Here is a 27,489-nt window from a genome sequence, read left to right on the forward strand (position 1 = left end):
GATCAAGTTTAAACTCAAATTTCATTTCCCTTAAGGAACAAACGAATTACGTTGATATTCAGTTGTTTGCGGTTCGGGAATCATTTTCCATTTGCAGTCGAACCAGTCGGTTTTGTCGACCCTGGAAAACAGTAACATGTTGTTGCTCCTTGAAGTGTAAATTCGATTGACTACGGGCGGATTGACGTTGATTTCGGCAGCTCCGTAAATGGCTAATCCGGCACCCGAACTATTTAGTCTGACGACCGAGCAGGTCATCTGGATGAGGTTATTGTCGGGTGCGTCTATGAAGAAGCTGCACTGCCTTTGCCCGTTGATGGAGTTAGAAATGGTGGGACGGACAGTCCCGTTGGCCGCCATTGAAAATCGGTCCAAACACGCTATTGTACAAAATTCACGTTCAAATGAAGTTGTACATTACAAGTTGCCGTCTCAAAATCACAAATTTCTAATCAACTGAATTCAATTTACCTCTGCCGCTGGATGGAAGCGATCGAATGGCCATTTCCGCTTTTAAAATGGCGGCAAAGTTGCGCCTTGTCGAAGGATCATTCAACGTGCTGGACGATCGTTGCTTGGTAAGTTGGGCCTCCTATTCGAAACAATTAAATTGGCCAGAATACATTTAAGTTAAAGAGCTTGGAAGTTTAAAATAAAACGAGAAATGTGAGACAACTTACCGCGGCGGTGACAGCCAACGAGACGAGTAGAAGAAAGAAAATTGAAAAGGATTTCATTTTCGACAGTTTGGAGAGTAGAATTTGAACGCCAAAAGGGCCGCCTTTTATACCCATCACGACTTTCTATATCGATGATTAAGGTATCGCACAGTTTCGTATCGATTCCAGAGAAAAAGGACAACCGATTTGAATATCGTCACCCGTTGAGCTATACGGGTCGTGACACGTAGTCTCGCGGGACGTTGTATCGCTTCCATTGGTCAAAAGGTCGGCAATTTTCACTGTCCAAGTGCAAAGTTACCACAGTATGTGCGTTGTGCGAGTCTGGGCAGCAACAACTGCTGCCTGGGGATTGATAACAGTCGGCACGCCATTGACAACATTTTCCTGGTTATTCCAACATGACAATAGCAAACGCTTCAATAATTTAGAGCTCGAATTAGTCGTACAGGTTTCTTACTAACAAACAAACCGACGGGCGATTATTTCAAAACGAAAACACGAACGTCCCTCCGCTTATCTATTATTTTTTTCTGTTTTGCAGTTGCAGCTGTGCAGTGGTAGTTGGACAGACACAACAGCGAAGGAAAATTAAAATACCCTTGGTCGAGACGGGAATATAATGCGTTTGGAAATTTCTTTCTGAATATTAGAATCACATTCAAAAATGCTTCAAATAATTAAATCATTATTAGAATTTGAACCATTCCAAACCATCCACTAAAAAATAAAAAAAAATATTGAAAGATGAAACTGTTAAGTGATTTATCGAGTTGTGGATGATTACGAAACAGGAATAATAAATTGTTTAAAAAGCGAAACAAATGTCTATTGTAAAAACCTTAATAGAAGGAATACCCTCACTTTCGATGAAATTCGACAATTCTGCTTTACTAAAGCAATATAGATTCGGCTAAAAGTAAATTATGAATTTCATTACAATTGAGTAAATTTTTCAATGTCCGACCGTCTGATATAAAATCAAATACCCTCAATCATCAACTCATTGATCAAACGGCAAGAGTCGTCTGACATAATATGATAGTAATGATACTATCACAGCTACAAGGTCAGTATCGAGATCTTTTGCAGAACTGACGAAAGTAAAAACTGCGATTCGCCCTTTCATTTCTCCACCCTTCATTTCTAATCATCACTACAAATTTAGCTAAACACCCACTCCATTTACAACAAAAGAACAAAAAAGGCCGTTTGGCTAATAATTGTTTTTAAAAATTGGATTAATAGTTGATGAAAAAAGGCCACCATACACGAAAATAACAACTGGGAGATGACAGATTTCACTCTTCCAAACTAAGCTGCTTCGTACGACATTTGATGGAAATGGCATGCAAAAATATGAAAAAAGTCAATAAAAAACTGATAACCATTCAGCATACCTAGTTTTCGAACGGCTGAGACGCATCACTCGTCAGGAAAAGTTATTAGTCAGCGAAGAATAGCTTTCTACCAAGTATTATAAAAATGTAAATTTGCGCTGTACACCTACTGAAATTATCGATGCATATAATCCGAGTTACAAAATCGCTAGACTGCGAATTCTTTTACGAGCTATCAGCTGGTTGCTTTGGACTACAACTTGCGCATCTCGAGGGGGAAAACAGGGAAATCAAATCACTTACTTGCGCTGCTTGCCCCTCCACTTGGTAGTTTGACGGACGTGAACCACTGGAATCAGCAGCGGAAGAGGTCCTCAAACTGCGTCAAACTGGTCAAAAATTAAACGTAACTTTTGAAATCGGAAAACAGAGAGGGAAAACAGAGAGGGAAACATTTCTTCCATCTTCTTATTTGCCGAGACCCAACACTCACCGATTTTAGTCGTAGCTTTGTGCGATTTTGGTCAACGTTTTAGGATTTTTATGGATGACGGTCTGGTGCGTTTTCCCATCCGGATATTTGAATGACGCATCCATGCCGGGATTAAGTTCTTGACTGTGGTGGTTGCTGCAACATTCGTGGCTGTAGGGCGCTGTTTTCTGTTGACTGGCAGGAAAGGGCTGATCGTAGCGGATGTGTCTCACTCCCAACCTGAAATTAAATAGGAAATTCAGTTGAAATGATTCGTTACAGTTTAAAGTAGAGGGAAATTTAATTGTTCATGCACCTGAAAAACTACAAATTCTTTAATCACAATTATTTCAACTATTAGGGAAGGGGCCAAGGGGGGGGGGGGGGGGTAAAACGTTGGGATCAAGGTCTTCGAGGAACTAATCAAGGCTTCTAGTACTACGAATAATGACAGACGTACAGTAATCGATTTTTGATAAATCATTAAAGGAGCGCTATTTTGGCGAAGGTTATTCAGATCTTGACATCGCCAGATATTTCAACTCATTCTACTCGTCAACCACTTTCTCAGTTAACAACTAGTGTCTGGCCAGTCCTCAATATTTCTTGGATAAAATTGTTATCGGTACGTACTGTAATTTGGTAAAATGAAATTATTCCTGAACATTCATTAATTGAGGTACATTATTCTTTCTTACTTTATCTGTTATAGTCTACACAGTCCGTTATCATGTTCAGTAGGGACGATATAAGTAGAACCTGTTTGCAAGTGCCTGCTCTTGGACGAAAGTTCAAACTGGGTTCCCTTTATGATGCCATTCACGAGGACATCATTCCTGGTAAGTCAATAAAAATCCTATCTCAATTATTATTCAAATATTTTACTTAAAGTCTTAAATAAACCATTGATTGATTAGGACTCGATTTCTGGAATGAAATCGATTTGAAAAACGTGACAACTTCCCGGAACCCACACACCGAATTTTCGCTGCAGACATCGGACAAACTGAAGGAGAAATTCGACGATGGATCGGCTGAGGATCTCGAAAAGAAGAAAAATAACAGACCAAGTGTTAAAGCGACTCTTCTGCTTCACACCACAGTCAAGGAATTGACCATGGAACAGCTTGAAGAATGTAATTTGCGTTACCCGCTGATTAAAACAACCGGCAGGATCGCCTACGCAACTCACGTCGTTACGAAAATCCAGTACGGTGCCACGGCAACATTCACGTTTACCAAACCTGATGGTGAAACAGAAGAAAACGAGCAACAAGTAAATTGGCAATTAGAATCAAAAGTCCAACAATTTGCTGAATACCTTAAAGGTGATCCCAACATCGAAGGCAATTGCATCGACACCAGTCCTGAAAACGACAAAAACATCAAATTTAATTTTAAAGGCGATTTTAAACTCCCCGATGATGTCACACCTCCAACAACGTACGAAGGAGCCATCGAATTCGCCGAGAAAATCTTCAGATGTGCATCTGATTGGATGGAAAGAGATCCTTTGGATAACAATCAACCTCTTGGTGTGCCCATTACCGTGTCGCTCTACCCGTTGGTGTTGATGGAAAACGCCAAAGATGCACCGACACTTCGTTACCCAATTTCTCCAGTGATGGCGTCTGAATGGTTCCTGTTTATGCAAGACTATAAGGAGGTTGGAGATGAACTAAATGACACGATTAAAGATTCTCTGATGGAAAAATTAAGTCCACTTACAAAAAAGCTCCAGCTGTTCCAGCAAGGCCTGGAATCTTTCCTGGCAAAACTCAAAATTAAACTGGGGGAAATAGCAGCCGACATCCGCAGCGGCAGGACCACAGAAGATCCTTTTCGACAGCTGGCGAGTCTGATAGAAAATGAACAATTTGCATTCAATTCCAAACGACTTGATGGATGGCTGGATCAAAAACACCTAGAACTATGTACAGTTGGGAGATTTCAAGATGAAACTAAACTTAAAATGAGAGATCAGAGCAACGTTCTTTTCTTTCCCTCCCCTGAAACGCTGAAAGCCCAAATGTCTGATGATCACGTCAAGTTTGGATTCGAATTCACGTTCTCATCGTTAGCTCGGCCTGAACTATTTTTGGAATTGCTGACTCAAACGCTCGACACGGAAATTTTCAATGGAATTTCTACAGTGACGAAGAATTTAAATGATGTGCTCTGGTGTGATAAGAGTTCCATCTGTAAAAGGATTGAGAAAGAAATTGTCATCTTTGCCGAGTTAGTCAACGCCAAATCCACCGACGAGAAATTCGCTTTCGCCATGACGGCACCCGACAAATACAACGAAACTTGCGCAACTCAATTTTCGATAATTGTTCACAACAAACAGGGAAGAATTCAGGGGTGGGATGCAGTTCTGATTGCGTGCCAACATTATCCAAAGGAAAGAATTGTCGACGTTTTTCAGCTAGTGGTTGGCCACTTTGAAAATGAAAAATTAATCGAAGTCATCCGCCTTTTAGTTGAAGAAAAAATCCCTGAAGAATGGAATCCATTTCCCTTTCTTGCCTTGTGTCGATATTACGACAAAGAAAATTTAATCGACATTGTCCGATTCTTAATTGAGAAAAATTTCGACGTCAACTGCAGGACAAGCGGAGGATGGAATGCCCTAACTTTGTTGTGTCGAAATTACCTCCAAGAAAATTTGACCGACATTATCCAGTTGTTACTGGAGGGAAACATCGACGTGAACAGCAAAGTCAACGAGGGATGGAATGCTCTTCACATGGTGTGTTACTATGCACCTAAAACATTATTGGTCGATCTCGTCCGACTCCTAGTCCAGCACAAAATCGACAAAAATTTAAAAACGACTGGAGGTGAAATTGGGACTGCACGTTCTTTCCTTCTCTATCGTTTCAAAGAAGACGATGTCAAAGATGTTCTTCAAATGTTGGATTCATAGGACTCTTTTTCTGGCTAACCTCTATCACCTACTAGCAAGTTTTACGGAACTATTTCATAACAAAATGCTAAATACTTGCAATGGAACTGCTCCATCAACCAAGATGTATCAATGATATTTCTGTGATAGGGACAAAAAAGTTAAATGATGTGCATTGATGTGAACAGTTTCATCTTTGAAAAGATATAGAAGAAAATCTCATCTTGGCAGAACTTGTAAAAATAAATCAAACGATAAGCAACTTTTCCATATTGCACCCTGAAACAATATTTTCTGTGACTTAATTTTTGCTTGAACAGAAAAGGAATTTTGGATGGGATGCAGTCAATATTTTTGCTAAAAAACTAATTCCTTCTTCCTTAACTTTATGAAGATTTCCCCTCCTGTTTTATGCCACATTTTACGATAAAAGAAAATGTAACCTGCTTCTTCATTCAATTGTTAATAAATGGAAAAATGGAGGTAGGAAAATACTAACACAACAAACATCTATCTCGATTAATGCTAAGTTAAACAAATGGTTAAATCGACATGATAATTATTACCAGTGGGTAATCCTTTCTTCCTCGGATGAGACCAGTGAGTGTCTGTTGCTTTCACTTCAATATGAGGTTGTTGGAAATCTGCACCTAATGGTTTGGAAAACAAATAATATAGAGCAATTAAAACAAATTTTAAGCCAAGAGAAAAAGGAACAGTCTCCCGTCAAGGTATTAAACAGCTGTGATCTTTGTGGGGCAGGCAGGTTGTAATCTTCCTACAACATTAACATGATTAAAATTCAATCCTCCTGTGATAAACTCTTTGCAACTAACCAAATGACAATAACACAAATATTATCTATCTGAAACGTGAAACCTGAAACGACATTTTACAAATGCAGAGAACAAAGACCACAACTGTGCCATGGCCCATGAGGCTTGACAAAATGCAAATGAGGAAATTTACCTGCAGCGCCTCCAGCGGGATACTTTTAAGGCTAATTAGTAAACAGCATCCTATTTTTCAAGCGCTGATAAATTAGTTTTTCTTTTTTAACTTTCTTCCATGTTCCATTTTTCCATCCAGGTAACCAGGTTCCATCCATCGACAAAGGTAAAACAGTTTGGCGGAGAAAATTTATTATTCGTTTATCAAACAATGTGCGCATACATGTGCTGCCGAGTTAAAATGTACAAATTGTCGATGACGTTTCATCGGTTTTACGTTGGATTTTGGAATGAAATGGAGTACATCGAAACAAATTAAATGACTTAAATGATTTACAAAGATTATTGAATTATTTTGAAATTTGAACGGAGAAAAATTAATGTCGGAAAAAATAAATAGTTTTAAAAAGAATCAGGGGACGTGTATGTACAAAATTCCGGAAAATAGAAATGAAATTCGATTAAATTTCAAAATATTTCATCGTTTTATCAAATCGTTTAGTAATAATGAGCTGTGAGGATCAATAATGAGGAGAGAAGAATGCTGAAGGGCGTCGTCGACTTGCGACTGGTAGTAGGTAGGGCGTCGGCCGACAGATGGCTCCCGTGATACATCAACATGGGCCGTGATTTGACGTTGACTCCCGGCTCGGGACTGAGCGTCAGAGCCGTCGAGCTCCAATAGACTGAGCCGACGGCGGCCGTGCAATTGAAAACAATCAAGTCAGCAGCGTCGGTTAACGTATCTCCGTGAGCGCCACCAGATGGCAATTTCCAAACGAGTCCCAACACGGACGTTTCCAGCATCGTCGAATGCTGGCACCCCGTTCCGGTTTGCGAGGTTCCCGTAGGAAATATAAAAATTAAAACATTTAAAAAGCAAAAGTAAACATGAAATTCAAAATGAATGACATGAATTCGGTATGGTGAATCAGGAGGGGAGGGGGGGGGGGGCGGGGGTGGCGGAATTCGCCCGCCAACCCCCGCCCTCCCCCCCCCCCCTTTTGCGATTCGGTAATCGCTTAAATTACCGTGATACTTTTACTTCATTAAATAGTATAGATATCAATCAAACATATCGGAACATTAAAAAATATCTCTAATCTAATCTATATAAAGGGTACGAATTAGGTGTTCGGAGGCTTCGCCCCGCCACCCCGCGTCGCATTTTTTTAAAGCTTAAGTTACAGCCAAATATATTATTATCAATATGAAATTAGAAGACATTTAACATAGTAGATCCTTGTTTTATTTTGTTTCTAACTAAGATTTGAAAAAGCCACCAGCCTTTGGTTGCGCCAAAAATAAGCAAAAACACTAAAATAAAATAAATTTAACACAGTTTTATTCACAAGTTATTCAGTCCTTTTTTATACAGCCACTATAACACGATAAGGCGAGGGTTGAAGTGTTACCTATGACATTTACTCTAGATTTGGGTTAGTAATGTTTAGTTTACATAAGAGTATAAGACGCAAATTCACAGTCGATCCCGAGGACAATTTTAAAATAAAAGAAAAAAAATACAGGATCTTTTTAACTTGGCACCTTTCGAACATTCAAAACTTTCGAGAAAGTACGCACGAACAACGTTGTTAAGCTCTTAGAATGAGTAATCCTGCGTCACAGGAAGCTGACGGAATTGTTGAATCAGGACAAAACGAGGGTGAACTACAATTTCCTCGGATGCGCTGACCGACTAATGAGAGATCAAATAAATTTGAGCTAAAATGACCAGGAATTTTTCACTTCAATAAGCAACTTTAACTGGAGTCCGATAATGTTTTTTAAAATGTTAGCCGCTTTCTGGGCTATTTCCGTGCGAACAAGCCTGTGCTTGGCGGAGGGTACGGGTAGAGAGGACACCAACTTGCAGAGATTCTAGTTGCATTCCCTTTTTACTGGAATTATCCTGCGTGAGACGAATTTTGACTTACAGATACGGCCATAATCAAAGAAAGAAAAAAACAAAAGTATTCTTTTACCTCTACCGTACCAATCGGCAATCGCACTGAATCGTTCCGGGTCAGCCAAGAGAGCCAAGAGTTCCTCTAACTCCAGATAGGTTTCAGACAGGATAGCTTCCGGGGCAAGTTCATCACAAATGATGTCGTGTGCTTGGCTGTAAAGTTCTGGCAAGCAGGGAAGTGGCATGAAGTTTCGGATTAAACGCATAAAGCGCCTTAACTGCCCGACATTTATCAATCCACTGAGACGGAACGCAAAGTTTTTCGACGAGGAAACGCTCGCACTGCTCGTATTTTTCTTGTCCGATATGACGGCCGAGGATGTCTTCCACAAACGCTACGCGACAAACGCAAAAGATGGTGACGATTTCAAATGCATCGCGACAAAAATGGCATAACGGAAGAGGCTACAATTTTCCAACTCTCCAAGTCTCTGAAAAATGAAATTTTAAAATCTAAATGGCCGTTCCAATTGTTAATCAACGAATAAACGGTGAGATAAACGGCTTACCTCAACGAAGTACATGTTGATGAATAGGAAGGAGATGGCTCATTGGCATAGATTTGACGATATTCCACAAGAGGCCTCGTACTCGAGCAAGGCAAGTGATAGTCCCAACCGGGGAAATGACATACCATAGATGATTGGCCAAAGCCTTGATCCAATCCATTCCTTTACAGTTGATGATCTTGCCCTCAGTGGTTTCCCAGACATTTTCTCACTGCCAATACTGGGAGAAACCAGTGTAGATGTATCCAATTTCCTAAACCAACAAGCCTATAGATGATAAATGAGACAATTAGACTCGTTTCCGTAAAGAATATCATGGTTAAATTTTACCTGATATCTTTATCAGCAATGCCTTCAAACAACCATTTGACCAAAATTATGAAAATGAGGGTAAATAATGAGGACAAATTTGCTCAGATAAAAAGCAAAGAGGTGAGATTTAAACAGAATAATAGAGCACTGAAAAAGAATAAAAACATAAATATTGATGAGCAATAAATTCACTTAAAAATTTTCAACAGACAAATACCTGAATTAAAGTTTTTAGGGCTTTGACTCTTTGATCTAAATCCCAGGCCTGTTGGAGTTCATTACTGATTTGTGTAACTCGTGAGACAAAGTCATAACCATCAAAACTCAAAAGTACCTTGTGTTCACTCACATGCTCTTAAAATTCATCCAGCTGTTGTAGCCTGTGTTTGATTTGTCCTATTTAACGACCACTAAGAAAAAATTTTGATCAACTTCTGATTTTAAAAAAACTATTAGATTCAGTTTTACATTACATTTTTCTCCTCCTTGATGGATGATGTAGGGTAGTTTTTCAAATTTAGTACACTTTCCTGAAATGCAAATTCTGTGAGGGTGTGAGCCACTCTTCTTGTGATTCACTGTATTTCTGGTTAAATGTTAATGGCTGGAGAGTAAAGTTGGCTGGTGGCTGGAGTGGCAGTATATATAAACCATGATATAAACAAAAGCTATTTGCTTTGCTTTTAACATTTACTGGTTTTACCCGATTCAAGCAAGATACATGCTCGAACTCGACTCGACTAGGTAGCGGTAGCATAGATGGGGAAAACTTCTAAGCGCGTAGTTCAAACCCACCCCAGAAAAAATCAGAGCTTTAATCAAAGCCGCCATCTATTGGTGAAATTGTGAAACATTCGACCGACCCACCACCTTTTGCCGAAAAAGTAATCAAAGCCACCTATTGGTGAAATTCGAAATCACAAAGCCATCTATTGTTGAAATTTCGAACTAACCCTCAGTGTGTGCAAAATTCCTCCCGTATACCAAAAAACCTGTACAGAATCCCTACGGGAAACCATCGTCGTCGATGAAAGGGGCGTACTCTATCAAATGTTCTCCCTTCACCTGTTTTTAAATTTAAAATTCATTTTAATTATTCAAATTTTTATCACAAATTATTTGATTTTAATTCACCTTGAAACCGTTGACGTACCAATGAAGTTCGGCGGCCGGTTTGGAACGATTCGACGTGCAATTGATTTGAATTTCATCGTCGTCGTCTGCTGTTGCCGATGACGTCATCCTTTTCGAATAATAGGAATGAAGCGACCGGTGATTGTTGTTGCCATTTTTATTAGCCAAATTCGAATCGAATGACAAAATTCCTTTCGATGTGATCCGGGGCCCAAATTCAGGCAGAGCTTAAAATAATTAAATTAAAATTAAAACAATTATTGATCACGTAATAAGGAAAAAAAAATACTGATTGATTCATTTGTTTCATTTCTCTTTTAGTGAAAATAAAAATAAAAAGAAGATTTGTATTACGTCCGTCTGCTGCTCTGCGCTGTAAATAACAATGGGCGGGATAATTGAATTGGCCCAAGTGTATCCGCCGGCGGGAGTCGGAGCTTTTACACACACGCGCGCCACATCATTACAAAATGGGAGAAACATATATAGAGAAACCCAGTCATGTTGTTATACACATTTCCCGACCGAAAAGTATAGTACAACTATAGTTGGCGGGACACGAGATTTTTTCGGGACAAAGTGGCGACTCACTTGACATTCCGCGTTTCTCTCAACTTTCTTATATAGAACTGTACCTCTGTACTACACCGGCTGGCCCGAGGGCCTCACGTCGAGTGGATCATATTATGGATAATATTGCGGCAGCCCTTGTGTCACTCTCGTCTTCAAAATGGGCCAATTAGGCCGCAAATAACTGCCATTAACTTTGATATGTACGCGCCAACAGAAGAGTTAAATACGTAATGTGTTGTGTGCTATATGTACAAAGAGCTTTGTGCGTCAAACTGTGACGGCCTTTTGCTCCAAATCAAATCGGTGCTCTCCCCTTTCACAATCTGTTGATGGATGTGTGTGTCCAGTTTGTCCCCCCTTTCTTTATGACGTCATATCATCGGCAGACGCACACGCAAAGGCATTTCCGCACCGCTAATTGTAAGCCCTTTTGCTTATTCTTGATCTGCGACTCTAGACACGGCGAGCTATTTATTCGACAGGATATATTATCACCGGCCTAAAGGCTAATCCGCATTTGCCCGGAATCGTATATAGTAGTACAAATCCTTTATATAGGACGCTTGTTTGTTTCGGCTCAATTCACCGGTGCTGATGTCAAAGAATTGCTTTTAAATTTGGGATTTATTATTATTACCGACAATGTTCATTTCGACGGTGCTGAACGACGTCTGGAACGATGGGGCGTCCACCGACACTTCGCATTTGTAGCGACCTGAAACATTTGACAATTATAATAAGATTTAATTTTAAAATAAGAATGTTTGATTGGGGTACTAAGCTCACCTGCGGATGCGACAGTTAATTGAATTAACGTCACTTGGAACTGATCACTTTGGCTTTTCTGTATAAAATGAAAGATTTAAACAAATTAATTATTTAAAGTAAGTTGAAACTGCTTCTCGGTAGTCTAAAACTGTCTGGCGTCGTCTGGCGTTAATTAAAACTCGCATATAATTACCATCGGGACATGTAAAAGGGACATGTAATTACAGCTCACTTTTAAAAAATGATCGATTGCGCAAAATTAATGCTCATTTTGAAATAATCGAAAATTTTTTAAAAATTCATTTCCTATTAAATTTAATTCTCCACACCGATTCCATTAAAAATAAATAAATGTAGGGCGGAGCGTGAAATGTATACACCCGCCCCGATGCATCCGCAACTAGCTACTCTTCCATTATAGATAATAGAGTGGATGATACACAGCATCGATGGGTACTATATCCAAAGGCGGATCGATATTGTCTAGTGTGTGTTGTACTACTCTGTACACATCCAGTCACCCCCCTCTGTCTGTACAACTGAAATTTCACGTGGGGCGGATATGGGTATATCCCCCCTCTGTCCGTCCAGCAGTAAAAGATATGCGACCCCCTCATCGACATGAAATGGATCCAACATTTATCAATTCCCCCCTCTGATTTTTTTGTGTTATCCATCGATGACAGAGTAGTTGATGGTCGTCACGTGTTTACTCGTGTCCGACATGCAGACATGAGTCATATAGCTCATCGCATTATTCCCAGCCGGATTATTATACAAGGCGCTCATGTTATTGTTGCCGAACAACACGCTGAAGGCCATGCGGATTAATTGGCGATTTGTTTTATTGGAAGAAACTTACGTCGACTGTGACGCCTTCGACGGGAAAGACTTGCATCGGCGGCTGATCACGCTGGACGTAGCGGAAGAATTCACGGCCTCCTTTGTACCTGGATTAAAAATTTCAAAAATCCCGCCAAAAATTAAATTTGAGTATTTGATACATTTCAGATCGATAAAGGGCGGCACATTCAAAATTCACGCCAGTGCTGGTTGAATAATTGAATTTGGCGCGCTAGGCAGTTTCGAGGTGTGTGTGTCACGCTCGCCAAACTTGTATTCTAATTTGGCGCGAAATCAATTCAATTCAAAATATCTAAACAAGTAGATACTGTACGTCTATAGAGTTGGAATAATTGAAGTAGTATATACCATTTAATGGAGTAAAGAGCATCTCCTTCCAGATCGTAGAGACAAGCGAGTCGTGCAGTTTGGCCCGTCAATTTGAGCGGCGGGATGGAAACTTGAAGCAATTTGAGTCCGTCGGCCACCGCCAAGACTTTTTTTTTATTTTGACAAAAGAACAAAAAGAACAACACGTTAAGGCACTTTGCGGGTATATAGAAAGGGGAAAAAAAGTTGTCTTTTCTATAAAACATCAGTCATCGTTTATTCAAAGTGTGTACACACCATCTAGCGCTATACAATTTAAGGATGAGCTGTCAATATGAGATTGAATCTGGTTATCCAGCAGCTAGCTAGCTCCCCCTTTTGTTGTCTTGATCAAAAGAGATTCTATATACGAGTGCTGGGTGAAATTCATTTGCTGTGCGCATTTTATATACATGTTGCAGGGATATGTCGCCGGCCATTATATATGATCGGCGACAAAAGAATACGACTGTCCGTCCGACTTATTTGATTTGAAAGATTCGCCCCAGTTGGATTTATCTATTCCTAAAAAAGGATCGATCGTCGAGTTGGAGCTGTGCGCAATTGAGCCAATCTACTTTGATATTTATCTAGACGCAAGAGGATAGCCCCTCAGGCAATAAAATTACACATTTGCATATCACAGCTAGAGCCTTTACATCTCACAAAAGAACAACTGTGTTTTCTTTCAGCTGTTCATCATTAAACAAAAACAGCAGTTCAAAAGAACCGCCCCAAAAATAAAAAAAGTGTTATAATAAGGAGGAGCTTATCATCAGACGGGGGGGATATTTACAAGTTGCAAGAAAATAAATCCTGAGCGTGAATCATTAAGAAGTCCGTCCGAATGTCAAGGCAGAAAAACCGGATGGAAAAATAAAAGAAAGGAAGACAATCAAGACGACATAAGAGAACCGATAATTGTGATTATCTCAGCTCTCATAGGTCTCTATAATATTCCACCCCGCCCACCCTTTGGCTATTATTGTATAATCACACACCAGAACATGGTCTATAGCTCTCTCATTGGGGCGCCTATTCATCACCGACCAATTTAACAATGAGACGCTGATGAAGACGCTACATCTATATACACGTTGGTAGTATTACTTTTAAAATAAAAATCAACTTTGATGGACTTACAGTTATTGATGGCGATCATCAGTATCAAGTAGGATTTGATTGAATTCGGCAGTCGCCGCCGGAGCCAATCAGTCGACATGTTTGAAATGATTGGCAATAATTTGGGTCGATATTATTTGGTCACAGTAGAGCAGCAGCAGATGACATGCGAGTCCAATGGCAACTGAGAAGCGACTGTCCAAATGTTATAACCCCCCACCGTCTGTTATTCCACACGTTGGCTGCTGCCTGCTGGCAATGCGCATGAATGTGTATAACACGCGAGTTATAGTAGAGGCAGTACAGTCAAGTATAATATTATGTAGTCTAGATGAAACTTGAATTTATTTTAAAAAGGACCTGTTACTAATAAGGCAGGAGAGCCCAAAGTTAGACGGTCGTGTTGAATTATACAAGCCTAATTTGATGAGCGACTAGCTCTAGCTCTCATAGCTCTGTGCATGGCTCTGTGTGTTAGGGCTTATAGCTATTTATACACCTGGCTGGATATTATAACTTGAACACTAAAGTCAAAACTAATTAATACCTTGACGTATATTGCAGGTTGACACACAAAATGGTGTCTCTGATGATATTATCCAGCAGCTCCGATTTGTCACAAAAAAGGTTGATAAATTTCTCTAGAAATAAATGAGAATTTTTTAAATATTACAGTTAATGTGGCAACACTTGAAAAATTAATTTGGAAATGGGCAAATGGCGGCATTTCGCGCCATTGTCTTTTTGTCGTACTTGTCGTCTCAATTATTTCGGCGTAAACGTTAGTGCCTTCATGGTGCCTCGTGTGTGTTAATACTATACTCGTTTGCTATTCTTTTCTCGTGAAAAATTCAAGTAAGGCCATGTCACCAAGTTGCAACAAAAATCTTCAAGGTTTCCTTTGCTGATATTCTTTAAAAAAGATGGAGAATAAATAGGTAATGAATTCATGGTAGTGGGTAGCTACTGTTACCCAAGTCTCTTGCATGGGATCTCTAGATCGATGGAAAAATGAAACAAAATGTAAGCTGATTTAATGTTAGTAGTGTTTCCTTTGTTTGCTTTAATAGGATTTGCTGCCCAGACTACAACACGTTGTGGAACTGCAAGTTCATCTTTTTTGTCTAGTGTTATGTGAGTATGCAAATGATTACAAGTTGGTTTCAACCGGTAGTTGCAATGTTATTTGACCAGTGAAACCGTGAAGCTTAAAATAAGATGTTGTGGTCCAACATTGTGTGTGTTACCACATTGTGTGTTGCCAACTTTTCGATAGCCTCTCAAGGCTGTCTCTGTGAATAGTTTAAGGAACTTTAATGTATGTCTCACTTTTAGTTATGCATGTGCCATTGGTGAATAATTGAGATATTCTCTCCCTTTTTTTAGGATGGAAATGTTCGACCGACCTTGGCGAATTCTGGTGAAACGACATTGGCGATCCCTAACGTAACATCTTTCAATTCGCAGACTGAAAGCAAAGTTGGCACGCCATTTGCAAAGCTAAACGATTTCTTCTTTTGTCGGGGATGCCAGTAGGTAAAAAAAAACATTCGACCTTCGTCTTATTTCAGTCAGTTTAAACCGTAGTTATTTGAATTGTTACAACTTTGTATTCCTTTTTTTTCCAGATAATCTTGGCGTATCGTTCAAGGAGAGATATATTTGTTGCGTCTCATTCGCTGTGCAGAGCCAAAAATACGTTTCTGTGGTTTATGGCTCTCCTTGGCAACATTTGCAGCGCAGTGGACTCGAGAGCATTTCCTATACGCCCGTCTTGTTTTATATGCTTGCTGGTGCTGTTTCATTGGGTAATATCAGCCCACGAAAAAAGGCATCTTCTATTCATCTATATTTTATATTCTATTTTGTGTTTTTCTGTGCCCTTGGTTATTCATAAGGTCCACCCACAATCATTGCAGCTGCAGATACGGACTCGTACTTATTCCATCCATCCAAGTAATTCGAAGTTTTCCCTGAATCTTGTGTGGTACGTCTGTTATTTATTTTCTAGTTCACATTTTCATTATCGATTTCTTTGAAAACACACGTTTTTATTTATTTATTTGAATTTGGCGCAATTTCAGGTTGCCTAACTCTTATATTGATGGCTAGATGGCGATGTCGTTTGCTTCCTCTGTTTACCGATTCCGCTGGTTTTTCAAATCGTTTGACTCGAGGCGCACATTTGGGTTGATAAACATCACAAGTGAATTTTAATTAATTTCCCTGCATAACGAAGAAATTATGGCGAAGAATTTTAATATCTTAGTTTGAGGATGGATGTAGGAGAATTTGTCCGGGATTTGACCGTCAATTCCAACAGCCACGGGGAACTTGAGATCCTTTTTCAGGTAACTTGGATGGAATTCAATTATGAAAATATTGCTAAAGATTATACACTGGTAGGGTCTCTTCCCCTCCGCAGTTTGGGTGCCATTTGCCTTCCCAAAGCGAATCGGCTTCATTAATTGACACCGCCTTTATCACCCTGGAGGGGGCAGTTGATGACGATAATCCTGGATCACTTCATTTTGATTTTGGGTTTGTACACCATTTGGTTTCTCTTATCAAAGTGAAGCACATTGGAAGGTGGCTTTTGATTTTTGCATAAAGATAGGGTCGTTCTAATGTATTACAAATTGTACGATTTTACAGAATAAGGTCGAGGAATCGATCTGGAGAACAAGAAGGAATGACCTGCTCTACTCTTCAGTCGGTGGTCAGCAGTCAGCGGTGGCTTGATTTCGCTGCCTTTCACTCGGACTGGCTGAAATTTGGATCGTCCCTCCAAAGAGACTTGAAATTCCCAAACAGTAGTAAGTCATCCTCCGTCGTTCATCTCTATTTTAGTCTGTATCAGTATCGGTGTTTCGTGGGGTCATCGCTTGCCCTCGGGTTGATTTTGTTTGCGCAACATTTCCTTTCGTTTGTCCTTGTCGTGCGTTCGATGTCAGTGCAGCCGAGTCGATCCAGTTTTCTGATAGAAACTGCTGAAGGATCTGTCTTGGAAGTTTGAAATGAAAAGAAATAAGAAAAGGTATGGGAAAAGGATTCAATATTCACAGCGAGTTTTAACACGTTTTTCGAGGCTTTTAACGGATCAATTTTGTGAGGATTATTTCTTTGATTGATGTTGATACATGAAGCTCGTCCGCAATCAGAACTTAGCATTGGCCCCTTTCTTTAGTCTTTTCTTCACTTCCCAGTCGAGTCACATTTCTTTCCGGAATTTTGATTCTGAATTTCATTAGATTCGTGGCTACATAATGACAAGCCTTTCGGTTAAAATGCGTCATTTTGTCACACTCCTCTCCCTGAACAGTTAGGTGATTTGATTGAGGTGGGATCTTTGCCACTCTTAATTGGCTTGTGGACTTTGAATAACAGTGACGGATGGAAATGTATCGAGTCGATCTTTCAACGACAATTGTTTTTGCTCGTCATGTTTCAAATGGATTGGATAACTTAAGATTAACTTAACCGGTAAAAAGGTGATTGATTTATTGATTGCAATTAAGATTGAACTTGATTTATTCGTGTTTGATTGGTTCAAGTGGAAAAGAAAATTTGTCTTATTTTATTTGTGTACGGATTTGTCGATAACACAAATAATCCGAATCCATCGTTAAAACGCTGCCGCGTCAATTTAGTAAAAGGTCGTGTTAAAGGTCGATTGTCTCTTCGATTAGTTCACTTTCACCAGTTGGTTCATTCATATTGAAATAATCAAAACCGACAAGTGACTCGATGTATTCTTCCACCATCTCTGCCAGTTGGTGGAAAGTTTGCCTCTCTTTCGGATCTATGTGCCAACATTTTTTCATAATTTCCCCAAAGAAATTGGGTGCCAATTTCGGTTTTTCCATTCGATGTCCATTTTGAATGTCTTTTACTAGCGCCCAACCATTATCCATTCCTGGGAAATGAAGCGACATTTCATTTTTGTGGCAATTTCAATTGATTTATTTCCCACCTGGATACGGAACTTTGCCGAGGGAAAATATTTCCCACAAGAGAATCCCGTAGGACCAGACATCCGATTGGCTGGAAAAGATTTTATCCGTCAGGGACTCGATAGCCATCCACTTGATGGGCATCAACTCCTATTCTCATTAAACCAGACAATTAGTAATTATTAAAATAACGTTTGATTGTCGCCTGATTTACCTCTCCCGTTTTCTGGTAATCGTAATCCTTCATTTGCCTGGCCATCCCAAAATCGGCCACTTTGACGACTCCGTGATCGGCCAAAAGGACATTGCGGGCGGCCAAATCACCGTGCAATACCTGTTAGGGTACGGAACATTTTGATTAAATAATTGCGTTTAAAATCAGATAACGTCTTACACCTTTCTGCTGGCTAAAAATTCCATGCCTCGAGCAATTTGCAATGACCAGGATATCAAGTCGCTCGTTTTGATTATATGGTTGGCTGTTGCATTCGATTCTTCAGCGTTATTACCGACCCGTTTTGATTCGGGAGCCTGATTCTCAACATGATTTTCCGCCCCTTCAACTTTTGAAACGACAAAAGTCATGTGAATGTGACGCGGAAGTGAATGAATTTCAGTGTAAACTCACGTCCCGGATCTTCCGAGGGATCTTCGTTGTCAACAACAGACAGCGGATGCTCGGTAAAATCATGTGAAACTGAACGACTTTTAATATAGAGAAAGGAGTAGAATAATAATTGTTGTTCACTGTTTCATCCATATTTATTACTTAGCTGATGGTGTGTTGATTTCCACCGTTTCGTCTTCGGGTAGCAAATTACCTAATGCCGTTATCTGGTTGATGAATTTGTCCCGGTGTTCAATTAAATAAGATTTTAAATTGCCGAATTGGCAGAAGTCGATGATGACCAGAATTTCTTCTGCAAGTGACAAACAAGTTTTTTTTTATCTAATTTAATTATTTTGGTTCACCTGTTAAATGCTGGTGATTTTACCTTTGATCATAGTTTTGGTGCAGGCGCCCATTAAATTGACGACATTTAAGTGCGATCCTAAATAAATCATGATCTTTAATTCCCTTATGAGAGCGTCGAGTGCATCTTGAGATTTGGCCGTCGGTTTGATCATTTTAACGGCGACTGTTGTCACTGTTTCCTCAGAGTCTTTGATGCCCACAGCCTCAGCTTTGACAACTCGACCGAAACAACCGGAGCCCAGTTCTTGACCTTTAAATTCAATTTACTTCTATTCTACATGTTCTTATTTTAAAAAAGAAAACACGATCGACGAGCAACCAACCGAGTCTGAGCCGTTTCTTTGGGAATTCCCATTTCTTATCGTAGGGCAGGAATTCCGTTTGATATTCCATTGGCACATCTGGGTCGATTCTATTCGGATCTCCGTTAAGCATTTTTTCGAGTTGTTTTTCTACATTTTTCTTTTAAATTATTTGAGTTTAATGGCGATGAAGTGCTTCTTAATTAGTATCTGTAAAACTCTTTTACTTTGTCGAGATAAAATTTAATTCCGATTCCCACTGCGACTGCAAGTAATCCGATGAAAGATGCTGATATGAAGATGACGGTGTTTGTATCTTTTTGTATGTATCTTATTGTATCTTTTTCGTCCTTTTCGAAACGGGGGTTGAAGTTGACTGTGAATTTTTTGTTTCTCGGTTCTCCTTTGCTGTTTTTCCATCGACATTCGTAGGTTCCCCTCTCCGTTTCATTTCCTTGAAGTTGCACAATGGACGTGGTTCCGTTTTTGTAGACGGAGTTGTAGTAGTGCACGCCATCCTAAATGTTTTACAGTAGTGTCAATTGAATTAACAGCCTGACAATACCGTTGAGAAGAATAAGGAAAGATTTCACCTTGAGCCAATGAATGGGAATATTTTGCGACCAACGGTTGCAGATCAAATTTTGGCCGACTCCTTTTTCCAGGATAATTGAATTAGACAATGGGTCGTTGTCTAATTCTATTAAATCAAAAGAAATTAGTTAGTATTGTTTATTAAAATAAAACTGATTTGCATAGTACTTGGTATCTTTTATTATTTTAATTCATCAAACCTTTAATTGTGAAAGAAATTTCTTTGACTATCGAATTGTCAAAGCTATGCGCGCATTTGAATTTCGTGTACGGAGTGTTTATGGCTACGTTGATCAAGTGCAATTTTCTTTTGTATAATCCGTCTGGCGTCTCTTCAATTTCGTTTCGAATATCTGCGACGATAAATGCGATTTGCAAATAAAAAGCAATGCAAGAATCAACGTCAATTTTCTTGTAGTATGAATAGTGTTAAAATGCCTGCGTTTGCTTCCTTTAAAAAATCTTCTGAAAATCTGTTCCATGTTGCATTCCCAATTGCGTAATAGAACCATGTTGGTGGACTCCAGTAAGAAGTGCAGATTAAAATGACGTTGGATCCTTCCACTGGATCATCAGGTGCTCCCAATCTCTCAACTTCGATTCCTAGTTATTGCACAATCGCATTCAATTTTGTCAAGTTTACGTGGGTAATGTCACAATTTTTATTGCCTGGTACAGTAAAATGAAATTGGATCCCGTCGATAGCGTCGATCCGATCCACTGGGAAGAGATTGCGTTTTATCTCTTCTATATCGGTATCGTTGTGTTGAATGTTAACGGGTTTTCCGTTAACAAAGGGCAAATGGCCAAAAATATAATATCTTGCCGAGTCGAAAACGGTTGGATTCTTCAACGTCAATCCATTTCTAGGATCGAACGACCATCTCGAATTTTCATTTGAGGAATTCCAAACCTTGTATTTGGCGACACGATTTGCAAAAGTTTGTTAGTGTCATATTGCCGTGTCTTCTTTCATGTTTTCTTTTATGTTATGATTTCCAAATACCTCGAGGAACGTATCCCGTTCCATGCCACGCTTGAAAATTGAAATGCTGACGTTCGGATGAGTTGTAATGAAACAGATGGTGCAAGTGTTGCCGTATTCTACTGCGTTTCCTAACATCTGATTAGCCAACTTCTTAATAAGTGTTTCGGTACCTGAATGCGAAAAACAAATTTTAACGTCAAGTCGTAATGCTATCTATAAGTTTTGAATAAACGCTAATAAAAAAAAAACCCACTGGAGACATAAACGAATCGATTTCGATCGTATGAAGATCCTTCGCATGTGTAATAGCCCGTGTCTTCGACTTGTAGGTCAATTAAAGTCATCGTCGAAATCCGGTGCGTTTTGTTTCTGAAAGTTGTTATGTTCAGTCGATCTCCTCCTTCCCAACCAAAATCTTCCCACTAGAGAAAACACGGATACGAGTGACGACATTCAAAATTGAAAAGTTTATCGTAGTAATTTCTATCACCTGAATTTGGGGTGGAAGTATCCATTTTGGATCGGTTGAATCAATAAAAGTTGCAATAAAAGTTGCATCGACATCTTCGTCGATGCAATTGAGTGTCAAGGTTGATCCTTCTTCATTCACCTGCTCGTCCTTTTCTACTTTGGGGAGTATTCGTAATTCTTCGTCAGCACCAGATTGAACGATGTGAATGGCCCAAAAAGAAAACCAAAGTCCGAGCATCAGCGCCATTGTCAGACACATTGTCATCAGCGCCCGTCTCGTTGAATAAGTGTCACACATTGTCAACTTAATGCAGGGAATTGAAGCAGCTTCAAATTGTTGAAAATAGTTTGGATGAAACAAACGACGAATAATTAATTATTGATTTAATATTTCGGTCTCAAAAACAGTCAGCGTTGTTCCACTCGCCAACGTCTACTGCTGCGTACTTTCTTGAACGTTCTCGCCTCTCGGCTAGTGAACAAAAAAGGAGAGAGAAAATCGGTGGCTCCAAAAGGTGATCGGGATTTTCCATGGCGACATGCTGAAGTCGCATGTTCGTCCTCACGTTGTAGGGACTAGGGAGTTGTGCGTGCCTGTGGGCCCTACAGGTTATGCAGATTAGAGAAAACGAGAAGTGGTTTCGAGACCGCAGCTGTGTCTAGATGTTACATTTCCACTTCGGGTGAAAGTGCACAACTGTTGATAACATCTCCCACTACTTCTTGACAGATTTGGTTAGAAAATTTCTTTCCCGGAATTTATTATTATTAGCGTGATTCCTAGTATTGTCTGTGAATTGCCTTCTGGTATTTAATCTCGCTAGTAGGTAGAAGAAAATTCGATTCGATTAATAGGATTTTTTAATTATTTTTTAACGGAAAGCATGGCCCATTGTTTTCTAACAAAATAACAGTAAAAGTGTTGGATTTTACAGTACAAGAAACAAATTCAATACCAGAGAGTTCAAATTATGTCGCTTTCTTTTCAAACTATAGTTTGAAATGGTGAAAGCTTCGATTTTGTAGCTGTGCTTTAAGTATAAACTATGTATTAGATATTTAAGGCGCATCATTAAAAATATTTAATTGTTTTCCCGTTTATTCTCTTTGGCTACCTATAGGAAGAATAACGTTCGTCAGGATTAGGCATCGAGATAACCTGGTATGAGATCAACAGATATACTTCATCAAACCGTAGTACGTTAGTAAATTAATTAATTAGCATCAAACCGTAGTACGTATAACCGTAGTACGTTAAATTTTTCGTAGGAGGAAGTATTTCATTGTGAAAGCAAACAAGTTGTTGTTGGGTGTAAAATCCAAAATAAAAGTTGGTTTCGTTTTCGTTTCGTTTAGTGAATGCAATAACTGTGATTTGAATCTAACACTAAAAACTAAAATACTTTTTTCTATCGTCAGATGTCTTCGTGTTCGTCCGGGCCGACGTGAGATGGCGAGTATCGTCTGCTATAGCAAGTCAACGTCGCTGGCGGGAATATGATTTTAACAAGGTAGGTTGTTCGAGGCTTTTTTTCAATGGGCCATTTCCCCCCGTACAAATCATTCAGAATTTTTATGGTGTTCCAAAGGCGGACAAATGCCCTCCCCTACCTCTTATTGCGAGCCCGAAGGGCGAAGCTAATAATCGTATACGCAGAAAAAAAAAGCCATGTCACTTTGTATGTCTGTCTGTAACGCTCCATAGCTCTGACGTTTCAAGATAGATTTCGGATTTTTTGGTCTTAAAAATTACACAAAAAATATGCGGCACGACCAGAACAAAAATTATTTCATTTACTTAATTAGTTTTCCCGTAATTAATGAAAAACGGATAGAATAATTGTTTTACGACTAGTGACATCTGGTGGTTGCGACTGCAACTTTTTACTTTAGGTCAAAATAAATCACCACCAGATGTCCATAGCAACGCGGTGATGACACAATATTTGATTTGATAAAAGTGCACCTCTGTCGTGCAAATTTACCGCTGGAGGCTATGCGTGAAAACCCTCTATCCTGCAAATATATATCGCCGGAAACCATTTTGCTCTTGCAAAAAGGCTGGTTAACCGAATTAGTTGTCGTTGTAGTGCTATGAATTTAAATTCGTGTGGCGAAGATGGCTGGTTCAAGTCCGCCTTCCACCAATATCGTTTACCGTTAACATCGACGTGAATGGGTTAGGGTATCTGTAGTTTATATTCAGAACTGACGAAATATCGCGAAGAAAATTTTCCAAAAAAAAAACACGACACTGACGCACAACAATCAGTTTCATTTGATAATGGATCGAATTAAAAGACGAAAAATAGATTTTTGGTTATAGCGCTGGCATGATAATGAAGAGGGCCATGGTTCAAGTCTCATTAAAGATTTACTTTTTTTTAGAATAAAAATATTGTTTTGACCCATGCCCTTTGTTAACCATGACTCAAACAAATCAAAAATTTTTTCGATAGAATTTTTTTTTTCACAAAATTTCAGAGAAAAAACATCGAATTTTAAGAAAAATTCTGAAAAATTGGGAAGGCATTTAGCAAAAAATCCGACTGAACAATAGGCCCTGAATTTTTCATTTAAGACAGTTTTCAATTGGCTTACGACTATCCCTTCGCGGCGAGCTGATAAGCTTGCTTTTCTATCTTTATTTTTAGAAGTCAATAATTGCTGGTCATTTTCCATGCGATTTTGTGGGACGTTACTTTCTTTGGTTAATTGTGATGTCTTTGCTAATATGAGCCATTAGTCAGTTAGCATTGGCCACTTTCTTTACAGTCTTTTCTTCACTTCCCAGTCAAGTTACATTTCTTGCTGGTATTTTTATTTTTGAAATTCCTTGTAAATTTGTGGTTTCATGATGACAGGCCTCTCGGTCAAAATGCGCAATTTTGACACTTTCCTCTCCTCTTCCTGAACAGTTAAGCGATTTGATTTGGGTGGGATCTTTGCCACTCTAAATGGGCTTGTGGACTTTGAATAACGTGGTGATGGATGAAAATGAATCGAGTCGATCTTTCAACGACGATTTTATTTTTCACTCGTGGTGTTTCAAATTGATTGGATTACTCAAGATAATAATTCAGTCAAAACGTTCAAGGCAAAGGCAATAGGTAGTTTAGTTTCAGCATTATTTGTGGTTCCTGAAAAGTGTTGAAAGAGTCACTTCCATTTCCGCCGTGAGCAAATGCAGTACAGGCATCGTAGGCTATTATCTGCATCCAGATAATTGTATGACAATTTTGCTGGTAGTAACTATTCTCACCTGTCAAGGATACACTCAAGACCCTAATATAAGAACTTTGATCCTCTTTCATTACGATCGATTATTAAAGTTTACACTTTTACAATGGATAGACGTATGCCACTCATTTGTCTGGGATATTGAACTACATTTATTGATTTTTGATTAGTTTGACGTTGGAAAGGAACATTCGTGATTATTTCATTAGGGAGAGAGATGTCGATATATGCGCATAATATATTTTATTATGTATTCCTGTATGGTCGGAGGTTGGGAAGGAAATAATTTCAATTAGTTACGTTTGCACTGCTTCGTTAAATAATTTAAGAATTCTAAACGATATAGTATTGAGAACTTAAATTTCATTTTTTGGCTAATTGATATTTAAATAATCGATGCTGACGAGTGACTCGATGTATTCTTCAATTGCCTCGGCCAATTGAAGAAAAGTTGGCCTCTCTTTCTGGTCTTTTTTCCAACAGCTTTTCATAATTTCCCCGAAGAAATCAGGTGCAAAATTCGGTTTTTCCATTCGGTGTCCATTTTGAATGGCTGTTACAAGTGCCAAACCGTAATCGATTCCTGTAAAAATTAAACGTGGAATTAATTAACGCTAGCAATTCATTTACATGGCAATTTCAATTGATTTATTTCCCACCTGGATATGGGACTTTGCCGAGGGAAAAGATTTCCCACAAGAGAATCCCGTAGGACCAGACATCCGATTGGCTGGAAAAGATTTTATCCGTTAGGGACTCGATGGCCATCCACTTGACTGGCATCAACTCCTGTCATTATTAAGAGATAAAATTAGTACGAAGCAGCTTTGGTTGTTATCGAGACTTGCTTACATCTCCTTTTTTCTTGTAATCGTGATTCTTCATTTTCCTGGCCATTCCGAAATCGGCCACTTTGACGACTCCGTGATCGGCCAAAAGGACATTGCGGGCGGCCAAATCACCGTGCAGAACCTGTTAGGGTAGGGGACATTTTCAAATCTATTTATTGCGTTTGATATGAGACTGTATCTTATACATTTTTTTCGGCCATGAATTCCATGCCTCGAGCAATTTGCAACGCCCAGGAAATCAAGTCGCTCGTGATAATTATTTGATTGGCAGTTGCTGCGTTCGAATTTGTTCCGTTTTTTCTAGTAGTTTGTCCTATTTCGCGTGGTTTACCAGTTTCATTGGCCAACTCCCCAGCTGTTAAAATAAAAAAAGATGTTTTTTTTTATTATTTAAAAGAAATTATCTTTAATTTTAAGAGAATTATTCTCTGTGTTAACTCACGTTGACATTTCAAAACTTTATTGACTATGGATTGAAAGTTTTGTTTGACATCTTTTGAAGATGGTTGACTAACCAAATGAAAATGAAAAGAGTTATTAAGAAGAATAATTTTAATTAATTTCAATTTTTTATTACTGCTGAGTGCTGCTGGTTGTCGCTGTTACGTTCCAAGCAGGTAATGTTGTACCGATTCCGTTCAACTCGTTGACGAACTTGTCCGGGTTTTCAAACAAAAACGACTTTAAATTGCCGAAACGGCAATAATCAATTATAACCAGAATTTCTTCTATAAAAATTTCGTAACAAAATCAGAGTTATTTTAAAATTAGGCATCTTATTTTTAAAAATTTCATCTTTGTAAATATTAATGCTGTCGGACCTTTGACAGTGGTTTTGGTGCAGGCCCCTATAAAATTGACGACATTCAAGTGCGACCCCAAATAGATCATAATTTTTAATTCGCCGATGAGAGCTTCGAGTGCGTCGTTAGACTTGGCTGTCAGTTTGATCATTTTGACGGCCACTGTTGTCACAGTTTCCTCAGAGCCTTTGATGCCCACAGCCTCGGCTTTGACAACTCGACCGAAACAACCGGATCCCAATTCTTGACCTTCAAATATAATTTTTAATTACATTTTCCGTTAATTAAATGAAAAATGCCAAAGAATAACAAACCGAGTCTGAGTCGTTTCCTTGGGAATTCCCATTTCTTATTGTAGGGCAGGAATTCCGTTTGATATTCCATTGGCACATCCGGGTCGATTTTACTCGGATCTCCATTCAACATTTTATCAAGTTGTTTTTCCACGTTTCTCTTTAAAAATGTTTGAGTTTAATGGTGATGAAGTGTTTCTTAATTAGTATTAGTAAAATCTTTTACTTTGTCGAGATAAACTTTAATTCCGATTCCCACTGCGACTGCAAGTAATCCGATTAAAGATGCAGACACGATGATGGCGCTTGTATCTTTTTCGTTATTTTTTAAACTGGAGTCGAGGTTGACTGTGAAGTTCTTGTTTCTCTGCTCTCCTTTGCTGTTTTTCCATCGACATTCGTAGGTTCCTCTTTCGTTTTCTTTTCCTTGCAGTTGCACAACAGACGTGGTTTCGTTTTCGTAGACTTTGTCGGAGTTTGCCATGCCATCCTAGATGTTAGAATAGATATAATAGAATTTCCAATCAGAAAATACCGTTGAGGAGAATAATGAAAGATTTCACCTTGAGCCAATGAATTTGAACATGTTGTGACAGTCGGTTGCAGATCAAATTTTGGCCGACTCCTTTTTCCAGGGCAATTAAATTAGACACTGGGTCGTTGTCTATTTCTATTAAACGAAAAGAAATCCGTTACTTTTGTTAAAAAAGAATGCGATTTGAATACTTATATTAGTTCAATTCATCAAATTCTCACCTTTAATAGTGAAAGAAATTTCTTTGACTGTCGAATTGTCTCCGCCGTACGCGCATTTTAATTTCGTGTATGAAGTGTTTAGAGTTACGTTGTTCAAGTGCAATTTTCTCTTGTAAAATCCGTCTGGCGTCTCTTCAATTTCGTTTCTAATATCTGCGACGACAGGTGACATTTGCAAAAATTGAAAGAATGTCAAAATCAATTTCAAGTTTCTTATAGTATGCATAGTGTTAAAATGCCTGCGTTTGGTTCCTTTAAGAAATTTTTTGATAACTCGTGCCATGTCTCATTCCGATTTGCGTAATAGAACCAT

At 39.0% G+C, this 27,489-nt stretch overlaps 4 protein-coding genes and 1 long non-coding RNA gene across 7 annotated transcripts in view; 2 read left to right on the top strand and 3 right to left on the bottom strand.

Annotated features, from left to right (window-relative positions):
• Positions 1 to 27,489, top strand: part of LOC124344997 (verrucotoxin subunit beta-like) — a 493,626-nt gene that overhangs the window by 272,760 nt on the left and 193,377 nt on the right. The window lies entirely within an intron of this gene.
• The window catches only part of LOC124345827 (CUB and sushi domain-containing protein 1-like), a 217,933-nt gene that overhangs the window by 118,220 nt on the left and 72,224 nt on the right, over positions 1 to 27,489 (top strand). The gene's annotated exons all lie outside the window — the stretch shown is intronic.
• Positions 1 to 27,489, bottom strand: part of LOC124344966 (mucin-3A-like) — a 322,367-nt gene that overhangs the window by 17,608 nt on the left and 277,270 nt on the right. The window contains exons 1-3 of one of the 2 annotated variants that reach the window (XM_046798263.1): positions 681 to 1,387; positions 472 to 592; positions 51 to 380 (exon numbers count right to left, since the gene is read on the bottom strand). The exons of the other annotated variant lie outside the window; for it this stretch is intronic. Coding sequence (XP_046654219.1) covers positions 51 to 380; positions 472 to 592; positions 681 to 794 — 565 coding nt within the window. The 5' untranslated portion in view covers positions 795 to 1,387. Of the gene's footprint in view, positions 1 to 50; positions 381 to 471; positions 593 to 680; positions 1,388 to 27,489 lie in introns of those variants that run through there. 2 annotated transcript variants of the gene reach the window in all.
• Positions 8,606 to 10,150, bottom strand: LOC124350122. Of its 2 annotated transcripts, XR_006920395.1 has the most exons (6): positions 9,844 to 10,150; positions 9,614 to 9,768; positions 9,358 to 9,550; positions 9,159 to 9,287; positions 8,829 to 9,095; positions 8,606 to 8,750 (listed from the first exon to the last, which is right to left on the bottom strand). It is a non-coding gene; the product is annotated as an uncharacterized LOC124350122 (long non-coding RNA). The 2 variants fall into 2 exon arrangements; XR_006920394.1 differs by having other exon boundaries at positions 9,614 to 10,150.
• The window catches only part of LOC124344631 (vascular endothelial growth factor receptor 1-like), a 50,616-nt gene continuing 40,526 nt past the window's right edge, over positions 17,400 to 27,489 (bottom strand). The window contains exons 10-16 of the mRNA XM_046798237.1: positions 26,146 to 26,376; positions 25,902 to 26,052; positions 25,767 to 25,834; positions 25,510 to 25,679; positions 25,326 to 25,445; positions 25,133 to 25,262; positions 17,400 to 17,865 (exon numbers count right to left, since the gene is read on the bottom strand). Of these exons, the coding sequence (XP_046654193.1) occupies positions 17,612 to 17,865; positions 25,133 to 25,262; positions 25,326 to 25,445; positions 25,510 to 25,679; positions 25,767 to 25,834; positions 25,902 to 26,052; positions 26,146 to 26,376 (1,124 nt within the window). The 3' untranslated portion in view covers positions 17,400 to 17,611. The remainder of the gene's footprint in view (positions 17,866 to 25,132; positions 25,263 to 25,325; positions 25,446 to 25,509; positions 25,680 to 25,766; positions 25,835 to 25,901; positions 26,053 to 26,145; positions 26,377 to 27,489) is intronic.

This window comes from Daphnia pulicaria, chromosome 1 (genome assembly GCF_021234035.1).
Source record: "Daphnia pulicaria isolate SC F1-1A chromosome 1, SC_F0-13Bv2, whole genome shotgun sequence".
Classification (NCBI taxonomy): Eukaryota; Metazoa; Arthropoda; class Branchiopoda; order Diplostraca; family Daphniidae; genus Daphnia; species Daphnia pulicaria.